At 53.2% G+C, this 14388-nt stretch overlaps 1 protein-coding gene across 3 annotated transcripts in view; it reads right to left on the bottom strand.

Moving 5' to 3' along the window:
- CACNB2 (calcium voltage-gated channel auxiliary subunit beta 2) overlaps positions 1-14388 on the bottom strand; it is a 309005-nt gene that overhangs the window by 38341 nt on the left and 256276 nt on the right. For all 3 annotated transcript variants that reach the window (XM_037837665.1, XM_037837664.1, XM_037837666.1), the window contains 2 exons: positions 4623-4745; positions 3038-3174 (listed from right to left, as the gene is read on the bottom strand). In XM_037837665.1, the coding sequence (XP_037693593.1) occupies positions 3038-3174; positions 4623-4745 (260 nt within the window). The remainder of the gene's footprint in view (positions 1-3037; positions 3175-4622; positions 4746-14388) is intronic.

Below are 14388 nucleotides of genomic sequence, written 5' to 3'. Positions count from 1 at the left end.
ATCTATTTTTCCTACAAGGATGCAAATGGCAATTTCCCAGAGCAGTTATGGTCTCTGTTTTCAAACTCAAAAAGCCTAATTTAAAAAGGTGCTGAGAACGGAAGGGGAGCAGGGTAATCTCCGCGGCCATGAAATTCGCCGCCAGGATGGCGGAGAGCTAAGCAGGGAGGTCTCTTTTCTGCTTTTTATTTTAGAGACCCTCAGAGGCCACGTTTGCAAGGCTGGCTAACGCCCAACCTCACGTTTCCTCCCTGTGATTCCTGCAAGTCCTCGGGCTTTCTCGAGCAGCCTGTGGCAGAAAGCACGGCAAGATGCAAACCTCCTAACCTTCCAAAGGCACACACAGAAATAGGACGGAGGGTGTGTTGTATTATTGAACTGTGAGAGGGTGCCCTGGACACTTCTCAACGTGCAGGATTACACTTGATTAATTTAGGAATGATTTGAAGAGTATACACTTCACAAATGGCAAATTCTAAATTTGGAACAAGACAGGCTTCAATGTCTTAGAAACTTCCAAGTTACTATTAGAGCAACGGCATTTATGTTTCCATCAGCGTGTCGGCCTGCTGCTTACATGGCACAGTAAGGCCCCATAACCAGGGGTGCAGGGAAGTCTTCGAAAAGGGTGGGGGGCCCAGCAGGATTCCCTCACGGCCTCGCATTGGCTGCCATGGCCCGGCCACAGCTCAGCCAAATCTGCTCTTTGCAGAAGACCATATATAGTTAAACAAACATTAATATAAAACACAAGATCTACTAATGTATCAGTGATACGCTGAGGTTATCACCACACTGCTGGTATTTTAATGCATAAAACAAGCAGATGGGCAGACGTAAAAACCAAATACCTTATTAAGCAACTAGCAAGAGGGCTCCAAACCTTTCTAAGGTTCTTAAGAGATACTCCAGTGCACTTAACAGGGACACCAGGCAGAATGGAAAAGGCAGCAATTTAATTAAAAGTGGTATTTATAGAAGCAATTTCTGGCAGCTGTGTGGGGACACCATTTTTTTCCCCCTGAAGTACTAAGTCTAATTTCAGCTCAAGCACAAGTTTGCTTCATGTTCTCTTTGTACTTTAATAAAAGTCAAAAATGTTATTTGAATTGTGTAAAATTGTGACAAACACTGCAAATAGTCCCACTGTGCAGAAAGCATGCTTCCCCTTAACCTTTGCTTCCTTAAAGGGGCCGAGCTCTTGAACTGCACCCCAATTCTCCTGCCTTTGGGTCCTGTCACTGTTTACCATTTAAATAAGCATAAGTCTGATTCAAATGCTGGTTATGCCCTCAAAATACAACTCTGTTTACCGTGCTAGGAGACAAATGTAAAAACCTCTGAAAGCTAGTAAAAACGTTTTCATGTCCTTGAGCAAAATCTTGGGTAAGGAGATTGGACAAAGCAAAACGGGGAAAATCAAAGGAAAAGGGGACCCAGCTCCCTAGAATAAATGACAAGATGTGATGCTCCTCAATATGGGTAATTTATAGCCCTTTAAGGAAAAACGCAAAAGCAAAGTGAATATATCGAACCCAACAAAGAGCAGAGCTGCGGCCAGAGCAGGGGCTCGTCACCCCGCTTCTGCCGTGTGTGCCCGTGGGGAGGTGGGGGTCACGATACCCGCTGCAGCCACGGTTCATGCAGAGTGGGGCTGGGCGCGAGCAGGCCGCGTCTCCCTAACTCCGCAAAGACTTCTCCTCCCTGCCGACTGCTCGGTTCACGTGTGAAGCAGCAAGAAGGCGACAGAGCCTCTCTCTACAGAAGCCCATCACCATTCCCCAGTGGGCGTCCCATAAAACGCTACTGCAGAACACGGACCAAGAAAAGTTTTTATGCTAGAATAATTCCAGGAAATGCCTTAAAAAATCCCCGTCCCACCACGAGATTCACAACGTACCCAAAAGGCTCCAGAACATCCTCAAATGTCTTTCTACTACCTAGCACTGCCCGAAACTCATCTGAAAATGGATTGGCTGGAAAACTCCCCAAAATGCCAAATTATTTTTAACAAAGGTAAAAAAAAAAAAAAAAAAAGCCAGAATGTTCTCCCAGCTGAGATGACTTCCAACCTCCACGGACTCCAGCCTCCCTGTAGGACGTGCAGCGTCCGTGCACCGCTCCACGTCCTAACCATGAAGTCTCCGGGCGGCAGGACCTCATCAGCCGTGTAACGTGCGACCGTCAGTGCACAGAGCGGGGGGCGCCGCAGCAGGCTCAGGAAGCCGCCGGGGCTGGGGGAGCGGCACCCCACCTGCGCCTCACCTGCCCGCCTCTCCCACACCTGACGGCAGGTGCTCCATCCCTCAGAGCCGGGCTGCGTGCACCCCAGCCTTGGGGGGAGGCTCAAAACTGAGGGGCCCCTGAAGGAAGGGCACGGCGGTCAGCGAGCCGGTTCAGGACAGTGGACGCTCAAACCAAAAAGCCTATTTGCCGCTGCTCCTTTGCTGACCTAGAAAAGCTTCCTGGCTGCACTGTCGTCACTGGCAAAGGTGTCGGGTCTGTGTCCTTCCATGCACAGACCCGAAGGCCGAGGGGAGCAGGACTCCCTCCTCTCGGGAAAGAAAGGGCCCCCTGCCCGGGCCTGTGCACCCTGGGACACTCCCCAGTGAGCCCTGCAGGGGGGCCACGGCCAGGGCGATTTAACGCGTTCTGAGCCTCGTTTCCCTTCATGTAACAGTGGGGAGAACTGAACCCTGGCTTCCGGGTGAACAAGGAGCCACAGGCCTGGGAGCCGCTCCTGGCCGCGGCCGTCTGAGGCTCCTTCCCGAGCCCCTGCCCTGCCAGGCTGTCCCCGTTTCAGGAGCACGGCTGCCCTCGCCGGGCACTCTAGGAAGGCGCAGGGTTCCGCCCCCTGGGCGCCGCGGCCTGCGCTCCACGCCCTCCGGCCTTCACCTCTCATTCCTGCTGAGGACCATCGGGAGGAAAAGCCGATGTGGGATGCTGCTTTACCAGGCCGACTCCCAAGGTGCCCAGTAAACGCTGGTCGTCTACCTCTGCACAGCCCACCGCCCGTGGCCCCGGGCCCGCCTCGCACCTGGAGTACAGCTTCCCCTGCTTGGCCCGCTGCTCGTGCTGCAGCCGCATGTTCTCCAGCTTGACCGGGCTGGGGATGAAGCCGATCTCGCAGCCCTCCTTGACCAGCTGCCCTATCCACCAGTCATTGTTGAATTTCTAAATGCAAGAGCAGAAAGACGCACGTCAGTGTACAAACCCGCAAGTCCTCGAAACAGTCTCTCCTCGCACTGCTTTTGGGTCACACGAACCATTTTCAGTGGAGACAAGCCGGACAGCGGCAGTGACGTGTGCCTTGGAGACCACGAGGGGGTGAGCACGTGGGCACAAAACCATCCGGTGTGCCCGGCTGTGGGCGCAGCTGCCTGCCCTCCCGGGTGGGAGACAGCAGCCCTTCCGACTGGAGGACGGTCAAGTCCAGCAGGGCTCCGAGCTGGCCCGGGTCATCCAGAGATTCCCAGTCTTGGGAAGGGAGGGACACACTGACCCCAACCTAAGTGCCGACAGGAAGGACAGAATTACCTCTGGGCAGGTGGCTCTGTCGTCGCCAACGGTGCTGTCCTCACAGACGGCTTCTCTGCTCTTGGGGGGCATGACAATTTCTCTTGTGGACTGAATACTCATTCCAAATCTTTGTGATTTGGTTTCATTTTCTCAATGAAATAGTATTTTTCAGGCCTGCCCTTAAACATGCCAAAGAAGAACTTCCCTTCTGCTTCTCTTTGCTTTCCATGGGAACAGAGACCCTTCTCTAGGCACAGGAGAGCCCTGGTGGGCGCAAACCCTCTGTCACGGGTGTGGCTCGGGCCAGATGAGCCTCTGACAGCCCTGCCCTCCTGGCCCGTCTTCCCGGTGACGTTCCCCAGGCGTCCCCACGCCCTCTCTCACAGCGATGTGTGCAGGGGGCAGCAGAACGGACACATGTGACCCTCAGACGGGCCCTGGGCCGAGGAGACCACCTGCTCCCACACCGAGACGTGGCGGAGGGCAGAGGTCCCCCAGTGGGCGTTGGGTGCACTTCGGCTCAGACCAAACCTTAATTACGGTGAACGTTCCCAATTAATGGATTGAGTCATTCTTCACTGAAAAGTGGAGACTTCGGGCATGGAAGGAAAGGAATTTTCCTGACATTTGTTTCTTGCCCTGTTGGCCTCACTCCCACCAACCTCCAACAGAGATTAACCCTTGCAGGAGGAGGAGGACACAGGGGCCGGGTTCGGAAGTGCTCGGTGGAAAGGAGAGCTCAGGAATTTTAGATATTGTCAGAGCCTCTCCACACAGTGACACTTCAGACACGAGGAGCAGCTACGAAAAGTCAAGTTTAAACACTCCAAGAAAACTCCCAGCTTAAGCCTAAAAAAGGAGCACCGGGCCCAGCACGCCCACTTCTGGGCCACGAGCCCCAGGAGCCCTGAAGTCACTGGGCGAGACGTGACCCCTCTCTCCTCTAAAAAGGCACATTTCTGTTAAAAGAGGCTGCGGCCGCTGACTCGGGCCTCGTTACGCAACTGCAACTCCACAGCTGCTACTTTGCAGCCATGAGAAACGAGAAATGACGTTTTGAGGGGAAAAGCCACACAGGCAGAAGATGAAATTATTTTCCTTACTTCCTTAACGTGCAGAAAGTCCTTTGCTTCGAAGGAGACGGCCAGGCCGGGCACGGGCACGTCGTCCTCGTGGGCAGCACTGTAGCTGGCGTTCGTCCGAACTGCAAAGGCAACAGGTTTTGTCTGAAGGAGGAAAGGGAAGGGGAAAAATAAGGACAGAAACACGGGTTTTCCTTCCCTTTGCCCCCAAACACAAAGACACAAGGAATGACCGTTGTAATTGTTTTCCCACTTTGGTTCTTTATCACAAAGCAGCTCGTCAGCAGTCACGGCACATTAAACCCTCCATTCGCAGCCACAGACCAACCGTCTCCGAACAAGAAAAGGGCCACTGTTGTCTCTGAAAACACCACAAGGAATGAAGGGGAAGAGGAGCCACTGAGACATGTCTTTACAACACAACCGGCTGCAGCAGCGGAAATCGGGGACGGCGAACCTCACAAAGCACCCACCCTGCCATGTCCGCAGAAAAGACTAAGGACCTCCCAGGGCGTCTCCTCTGATGAACCATCAGCCATATAATTCCAAAAGGTGCAGAATTTTGGAGAAAAAGAGAACCAGGGAATATGTCTTACAGTTAAAGTTTATAGGTAGCAAGTTTACGGCCTCTCGTCTATGGCTTTCCTCCCCGAGTTCACTCAGCTCCCACAGACCACGACGCGGACGGAGCCCTGCACTCGCCCCGCTGCACCCGGGCTCGCGGGTGGGCACGGAGACGGCCCTGCGGACGAGCGTGTCGACACGAGGTGGAATTACACGGGGAGGCCAGTGCTTGGAACCCGGTACGAGTTCTAACTAATACAAGTGTCACTGCTCTTTAAAGGAAATAGGGAAACTTTTTTCTTAAAAAAGTAGAAATAAAAGCTGCCTATAGTTCCATCAAAGAAACACCATCCTTGCAAGCATGACGGTGTTTCCATTTCTTTCCTTGGATTTTTTTTTTAAATATATTGATTTTATTCCCATAACCACAGTTTTAATCCAGTTTTAAGACATATTTTCATGTGATAACATGCTCTATTTGTTTTAAAAATTATCTCCACCATTCACCCTAGTTTGACAGTTTTTCACTTTGATAAATATTCTGCTTTGCAGAATCGTGGGGCGAAAACCTCTTCATATTTAGAATCTTTCCTTGGGATAGATTCCCAGGCAGCAGGAATGTGCCACGCATTAAGATCTTTTTAAATCCTGTTCCAAACGGGCTGAGCCCTCTCACACGGCCACGTGCCCTGCATGCTGGTGTCCCTCTCGGTGACCTGCGTCTTCACCAGACTCAGCTACAAATAAAGTTTCCTTGAGTAGACTCATCCGTATTCAGGGATCACTAAAGTCTACGTCCAGGATGTATTTAATGCTGGCAGCACTTCCATCTCTCCCAGCTCTTTCTTCTTTTCCCTGAGGGAATCAGAGAGTTTGAGTGTGGTGAGTTCGTGTCCGTAGCTGGGAGATGGGCATTTTACAGGCACACCTCTACAGAGAAACCCACAGAAGAGCTCACGTCTCTCACCTCAGCGGGCACAGGGCCCCCCGGCATCAGTGGAGCATAGGGGCCACCCGGCCGGGGCCAGGGGTCGTCCGTGGGCAGCTCTCGGCCACAGGCCTGAAGCCCGAGCAGCCCAAGGCCCGGCGGCTGCAGAAGCCACACGCTGCATCTGAGATGTCCTGGAGGTCTAGGGCACGGGAGATTTTACCTTCTCACAATCTTTCTGGAAACACTAGGCCCAAGTGTGTTGGGAAAAAAACTACCATGGTAGGAAATACTAACTTTAAAAAGATTTCTTTATCAAAATAGACTAAAGAAATTATCATTGATTCACCATTGCTGGCTTTCTCCCTGTAAGTTGATAATGAATTAGTGGTGAAACTAACAGTTTTAATGGACACAATAAAATGCTTGCCTTAAATACTATAGTGATAGAATAAAAACCAAGATGAAATTCACTCAAATGAGAATAAAAATAAACTTCTGATCATCATTGACATTACTGAAATTTTCATGCACTGATTCCTTCATTCCTTAATAAAAAGATCCATTTTCATCCAGGAAATAGCAAAGTATGTTTTTCCATTGCATGCTGGTAACCCCATAATAGCTAACAACATAAAATGAAAATCCATAGCTTTTGTTTTAAAATCCACAATGGATTTGTCTGTAATACTAACCAATTCCAACTCACAATAGGTTTAAAATAAATGTAAAGAAAAATATGACCTGGACTTTTCCTATAAGAGATGCCAGTAAAGACAGATGAACAGTCTAATCAGGTTCCAGGCCCACTTCCTTGTGGTATGCAGCATTTCCTACAAAACACGCTCTACACAAACACAGGTTTAACTGTGTGCAGTGGGGACGCGGCTGCGGCCGGACGCGAAGCACTGCGGCTCCAGCGACTGACGCACCGTGAGGCCAGTGTCCACCCGGCGTTGACGGCCACAGGCCCACGCCACCGCCTGCCGGCATCTCCTGCGATTACGTCTCAGGACCCTGCGCTGCTTCCGGTGAGGATCAAAAACCCTCTGGGAGAGAGTAACGTTTTAAACTTGACTTTCTTCCTCACACATAGGGAAAAAGTCCTACAATTACCATGAGGCTCCTGCCTCGATCCTCGGGTCGTTTATCACCGAGGACGGTCTGAGAACCCCGTTCACCAGCAGAACCTTCCAGAGCCCAGTGGTGGGAAGGACCAACAGCCGACCGCGCTCCGCCGTCTCCACGCTGAGTCGGACCAAGTAAGCAGATCATCATGGTGCCTGTGAGACGATGTCTGCATGTGCGATTTCGCTGATTCGAGAGACTCAAACATCCTCCCCAGGGTTGATTCAGTTAATGCACGTTTGTATGTTTATCAGGTACATGCTCCCTGTTTTGGTCCCTGCCCTCGACTGGCTTCTACTCTTGCGGAAGACATGCTGTAAGACAAGGAGAGAACTTAACACTGATATTACATGATTGATATTGCACATCCAATGTCCCCAGTTATCCTGGTAAGTTCCTTTAAATCTGTTTTCTTTTCCAGTCTGGGGCCAATCACATCTTGCATTTAGTTGTCACTATCAGGAGACAGTTTTCTGTGGGTCTTCCGCTTTCCGTACATCTTGCAAGCACAGGCACTGGCTACCGTGTATTCCGGATGAACTTCCAAAGATATCTATACAGAAAACAGCCTCAAAAGGCAGAGAGCGCCTCTCCCTCCAAAGCAAAAGGCCTGGTGCTATGGTGCTCCCTGCCCGGTACGCTACAGATAAAGTCCCCTCTCAGGACATCCGCATGCTGGTGCCGTTACAAGAGCTCAGAGCACCGCGGCTCCAGCGACGGACGCACCGTGAGGCCAGTGTCCACCTGGCGTTGACGGCCACCGGCCCACGCCACCGCCTGCCGGCATCTCCTGCGATTACGTCGCAGGACCCTGCGCTGCTTCCGGTGAGGATCAAAAACCCTCTGGGAGAGAGTAACGTTTTAAACTTGACAGAAGGAAATGAGCGATGGGAGCAGGGAGTCCCTGTGGGGCAGGTGAGCTGGCCGCTTGCAGGGTCCACGCTGCGTGTGACTAATAGGGTGGTGTTTGGGAATCCCGTATCTTATGCAGGATTGTTCTGTAAACCCACAATTTCTCTAATAAAGGAAAGAAAAAGGAGGGGAGGGTTTTCTGCGGGGAAAGCATGTGGCCTGACGTCGCACAGGCCCACAGAGGCCGCTGCACTGAAGAGACTCTGGGACGAGAGGACAGCAGGACTCCAGCTGGGGGGTCACAGGAACCCAGTGGGGCACCGTCGGCCGAGACCGTGAGGGGCAGCCCGAGGCAGACGGGCCCATCCTTTCCCGGCAGGGCCAAGGGGCGTGAGGACAGCTCTGCACCGTGCAGCAGGAGTGAGAGGAGGCTGGGATGGCCCCAGCGTTTCAGGGTGTCCGCAGGATGGCACAGCTGTCAGGTGACGGGAAAGGGGCAGGGAAGGCTCACAGGTGAGACCAGGAGCCCAGCTTCAAGATTGGAAACCTGAGTCGTGCAAGAAACTTCCTAAAGGCGCCCAGAAGAGAGAGGGGCTGACGCCACACATCTGTGAGTCCCAGGCAGACAGACAGTATTCACGGCTTTGAGTCTGGACGAGATGGCCCATAAAAGGAGGGGCAGGGGGCACCCCAACCAGCAAGAGACCAGCTGTGACAAAGAGGGGCTGCTGAGAGGGTGGTTCCCAGGAGCCGAGCGAAGAAAGCGTTCCCAAAAGAAGGATGCGCTCGATGGCGCCAGCCACCCTGGGAGCCCCCTGAGAAGAGGGCAGAGAGCGGATGTGCATTTTGCAAACTCGAGGTCACTGCTGGCCCTGATGAAAGCTGACCAGCCACGTGCGGAGTGGAGGCTGAGGCAGAGCCGCTGTGAGAAGGGGTCCAGGAGAGGTGCCCACGGTGGGTGCAGGCAGCTCTCCATGGAACTGGGCTGCGAGCGGAGAAGGACATGGCTGGCGGGCAGCTGGGGAAGCAGGCTGGGGCTTTTCAGGTAGGGAAATAACACCTTGTTTCTGTGGTGGGTGAGAGAAGCTCTGACGGGGCGTGGAGGGGACGGCCCTAGGCTGCGTCTCTGCCCGGGCAGCAGGGCCAGCGCAGAGGACTCGGTCCCGGGGAGCAGGGAGGTCAGCTCTGCTCGCGGACAAGGAGAGTGAGGGCACGGGCACCGCTGCTGGGCAGGGGGCAGCCGCCCTCTACGTGGGTCCATCCCTCAGTGCCCAGGGAGGGGTGGGACGGGGCCAGGGGTCCGAGAAGGGAGGGCGGGATGAGACGCGCCGTCTGAGGGGGAGAGGGAGGCAGAGCACCTGGCTGCAGTGAGGCCCAGGGATGCTAAGGTCAGTGGCCCCTGCAGGCCAGGCCGCGGAAGGCGGGGAGCTCCCCTGCAGGGCTGGGGGTGAGGGTGGGCCCCACAGGGGACAGGGTGGGGGTGGCCCCTCGCCAGAACAGCACGGCCCCGAAGCTACCTTCTTGCATCTTCCTCTGGATTTCTGCGGCAGTTTTACAGAGCGTCCGTTCCAGCACCTGCACAAATGTATCCCGTACACTCCTGGGGCCTTTGTACCTGCTTCCCCGACTGGTCTCCAGCCTGGGGGGCTGATTTATACCCCACTTACTTTTCCTCCACCCCCGAGCCCTTGCCGCTGAGCTGGGCACCCTCCAGTGACCGGGAGAGGAGTCAGGCAAGGGGCTGCCCCTCGGCCGGGGTCACCTGCCCTCCACGAGGTCACACACAGACAGCGTGTCCCCGTCGGAGAAAGCGTCTTCCAATGGGGCTTTGCTTTATGTGATTAACATACATATGAGTAAGTTAAAGTCTCAAAATAATTGCATTCATTTAGAATTGAGCAATGGGGTAAAAGCTGAAGACAGAATTTTAATTTGTCACCCTACAAGTCACTGAAATGACTAATAGCCACAATGTAAAGGAAGTGAAAGCTCCATATGAAGCAGAAACACAGAATATCCTGTTTTTCCTGTTAAGTAGAAAAGATTTAAAAGCCTGTAAGCTCTTACAAAGGCATTTTGGGGGTAGGAAATGTTAATCCTTCCCGTCACCCTGAGCTGGTTTGACAGCAAAAGCAAAGCTGAACTCAGGCACCGCGAAGCAGGACGCACGTGGACGCAGGCTCCAGAGGAAGCGGGACGGGGACGCTGTGAGGGTGCCTGTGGGGCGGCCGCAGCCCCTTCCCTTCCCAGAGGAGCCGATGGCCGTGGGCCTGTGGTCAACCCAGGTAAGCACAGGGCTAATCGGCCTCCAGGAGCCGCACACCCTCAGAGGGCCAGGGAGACAAAGCCTGGGGTTTGGGGCCACTCAGCCTCGCAGACCGCCCAGGACTTCCCCCGGCCGGGACCCCTCGCTAAGGGGCTGCCCAGGGCTCAGCGGCCCCCCGGCCCCTGCACAGACGCTGGAACGTGGAGTGGTGCTTCATTTTATCGTTTGCTCTGGGGTGTAAACTGCCTGAAAGGAAGTGGGAAGTCACTTCCAGGTAAGCCAGCATCTTAAGAGAAAATAACGGTTTGTATTTCACTTTACTATCAATTAGTCTGACCAACTCCTTAGTGGTATTTCTCAGGTTATCTGGAAGCTAATGGCACAACTCAGGGGCAGTTAATTTTTATGGCACCCTCCCCCAACCACAGTGAAAAAAAAAAAAAAGCCCAAACAAAACAAAAACTGACCAAACTAACAACAGATTATTTGTTTATCCCAAAGTCCCGTACATCTTTCAGAGAGGAACTAGGAAACTGTCAGGCAATAAAAACCCACGCGTTTCCCTCAGCACCTGGTGTGTTCAGGACCGCGCCACGTCCCGCTCGAAGGCCCCAAGGGTGGAAGGCACAGACCTGCGGCCTCCGCGAGTCCCGGGGTGCTCAGGCCTCCGACGGGCAGGGCCCTCGTGGGCGGGACGGGCCCCTCCTCGGACACAGGCCGTCAGGAACGGGCTCAGCTACGACAGGTCACACTGCAGCGACCAGGGCCTTCACCACACCGCCTGAGGAGGACGCGGGAGGCCTGTGTGGACGGGGCCAAGGCCGGAGGGGTGGCCACAGCCAGGACCACGAGGCAGGTGCCCCCCAGCGCTGCCAGTGGGCCGGGCCAGCCGCCTCCATCTGGACCTCCGGCTCCAGCGCCAACAGGGAAGGCGTCCCTGGGTTTTGATCCCCCAGCCCGGGGTGCTCTGCTCCGCAGCCTGGGGAGGCCAGACGGGGCCGTGGGCTCCGCAGCTGCCCTCATGCACGTGCTGCCAGTTCTTCCGGTTGGCGCCGCTTTTGTGGAACCATTTCCTCCAACTCCTGGGTAAGGGCCTGGCACGTGCCTCCTCTCGGCTCCGCTGTTAGGCCTCAGCGCCTCAGCTGACCATTTCTTAACTGGTTTTCTCTAAATTACAGTTTCTGTTTTTCTTAAAGTACCAAAAATACAAAACAAAGAGCGTGGCCACATTTGGCCATCTCGAGAGGGACCCAGGACGCCGCCTTTGAAGGGTGGCCGAGCAAACACCCGGGGCCTCGAGCGCCAAGCGGCTTAGCCGTCAGGGCTCACTCAGTCTTTTCTCCACAGCAAGGACGAGGATAAAAGAATTAAGAGGAACCAGGAGTGGTGTCATTTTCCAACTACTGCTTTGCTTTTAAACTGCTACAGAGATGTCTATTCTGTACTTACTTAGAAAATTATACAGTACAAGGAATTTCTAAAGCATTCCAAACAAAGGCAAGGAGCGCCTGTGCAGAGTGCATGCTGCAAACTTGGGGAGCCACGTAATATTTTACGCCAACGCAGGAACCTCGACCATGCTCTCCATCCCAAGAGCTGCCGTTTCAGCCACGTCCACGAGGTCCTTGAGATCAGAAGTTAGGCAAGTTTGTGTGCTTGCTGCAGTTCACATCGCACCAACTGCTTTTATCTCCACGGGCAAAGACACAGGCCTTGGTGGGGAAGGCACAGGCGTGGAGCTGTGCAGGACCTGCTGAGCCGACACCCTGCCTCACGGCTCCCTCCAAGCCCCCCAAAACCTCTGCTACCTGCACGGGACTCTCGGAGTGAAGCTTAGTGACGCTCTGTGCCGGATGGCAGAACGCGGTCCCGGGTGGAGGCGGGCAGAGGGCAGCTCAGAGGGGAAGCTGCCACGTAAGGACTCTGCTGTACTTTCAGATGCAAAGTTTTCATGGAACATCTACCGATAAACTCTAATGAAACTCATAATTACCCCAGAGGTTCTTACTAAGGGTTTCCCAATATTTGCTTGAGGCATCTTCAGTCGAGTCAGGGACGTTTCCCACTTCCTTTTGGCCTTTAGGAAGAGCTGTTGGCTTTTGGGTACAAATCTAAGAATAATCAAGTTCAATTTACTTAGGGCATATATACATCTGTGGCAGTATAAAGATATGATTTAGCTTGGTAAGCAGACTTGTTTCTCTAAAGTATTATTAGACAGTAGTAATTAATAGTTGCCTTAATTTATTGAGTATTTATTACATAGAAACACTGTGCTTAAACGTTTCTCATTTAATCCTCACACACACACAAACAGACCCTACGTGGCAGGGCATTTCTTGCATATTACTGGAAAGAAGAAACAGAGGGTCAGGGAGTTTAAATAAGTTTCCCAAGTAGGGATCTGGGATTCATATCTAGGTCTTTTTTTCTTTGACTAAAAAGCACACGCTCTCCTGTAGCTACTGTACTATACTAGAACCACGAGAGAGCATGGGCTTCTCCCATAACTCTTTCTTTCTCATTTCTTTCTACTCATTCCCTGATTTCTCTAAAATTTCTATTGCATGTCATGACAGCTCATAGAAATACTGTAATATTTTCTTACCTCACAGCTCATCTAGTTTTACTAATTCATGTTTACAAACTTTCAAATAAATTTACTTCTTGATTATGGCTTTTATGTTTATTCCTTTTATTTTTCCGAGTTGAAATTCTTACAGAAAATATACCCAACCATATTTTCCCTTTCAAAAATTGATTACAAAAGTAGAAAACTTAGAAAATATAGTAAACCGAAGAAAGAAATAAATCATCCCTAATTCCACCACCTGGCTAAGATTTTAGAAGTTCTACACATGCTCACTAAAACACAAAGATAAGATATTAGACATAAGATTTTCTAACTCGCTCTTCCATTTAACAGGTGCCATCGTCCCATGTCACTTTTTGTTGGCTGCATGTCTCAGTGTCCACGAACACCTCACATGGCGCATTCAACGGTCAGACAACGTCTCAGTCCCAGGAAGCAAAGCTCAGATGCAGGGCGTGAGGGAGCTGCGGTCCCGGGAGAAGCGAGAGCCACGGGGGCGGCGCGAGGAGGGACGGAGAGGACAGAGGGAGGACGCTCCGTGACCTGCCGGCAGCTCGTCCTCCTGCGCTCTCCTCCGAGAAGCCGTCACCCCCCACGCCGGCCATGCCAGGGAGGCCTGCGGGGGCAGGTACAGTGGACCCCAGGGGACGCTCTGCCCGTGGGGTCCACTCCGGCCTGCTGAGCGGGGTCCTGCCCAGCCCGTCTCGGCCCAGCGGGAAGGCCCGGGGCAGGCGGGAAGTGGACACGAACTCAGCGCCCCTCGGACCACAGGAGCAGCTCCATAGGAAGAGGGCCGGCTTCCCTGCTCCGTCATTTTGGGGTTTGTGGTTTTATTTCGGTTTTTGTGTTAAAAAACACATCTAAAACATCTTGCCCTTAATTATTTCCTTAAAAAACCTCTCAGGCCACAAAGGGTTTGATCGGTGTCGCCAAAGGATGTGCTCGTCCCCACGCCCTCCAGCAGGGCTGGGGTGACCCCTGCAACGGCTGTGGCGTCCAGAGGAGAAACGCTCCAGATTCGCTTTAGGGCCACGGAACCAGCCAAGCCCGGCAGGATTCACGCAGGAGTGACCCGCTTCCTCTCTCACCCGTCAGGTGCTCGCGGCGCCCGACGGGCAAGGCCTGCTGGTGGCGGGAAGGACGCGTGGCCCCGGCCCTGTGAGGCGCCTGCGCGAGGAGAGAAGCGTTTGGACGTGGTGACACGGCCCGTCCCAGTCCCAAGGCCACAGCTGTCCCCAGCGGCCACGGAGGACCCGCCGCGGGGTGACCCAAAGAGGAAAAAGAACTCCACATCTCCGTGTTTAAGAAACAGATTCAACAGTGAATTGGGATTCTCAAATAACATGAGCGCTTTTTAAAAAACAAGCATCATTGTTTCTGAAAGCATCAAAAAAGTATACCTGGAATTTTTATTAAGAACCCGGGTGCACCACATGGCGCTCCTGGCACAGACCTG

Source organism: Choloepus didactylus, chromosome 5 (assembly GCF_015220235.1).
Source record: "Choloepus didactylus isolate mChoDid1 chromosome 5, mChoDid1.pri, whole genome shotgun sequence".
NCBI lineage: Eukaryota > Metazoa > Chordata > Mammalia > Pilosa > Megalonychidae > Choloepus > Choloepus didactylus.
The sequence above is the reverse complement of the archived record's forward strand: the minus strand, read 5'-3'. Positions and strand labels throughout refer to the sequence as shown.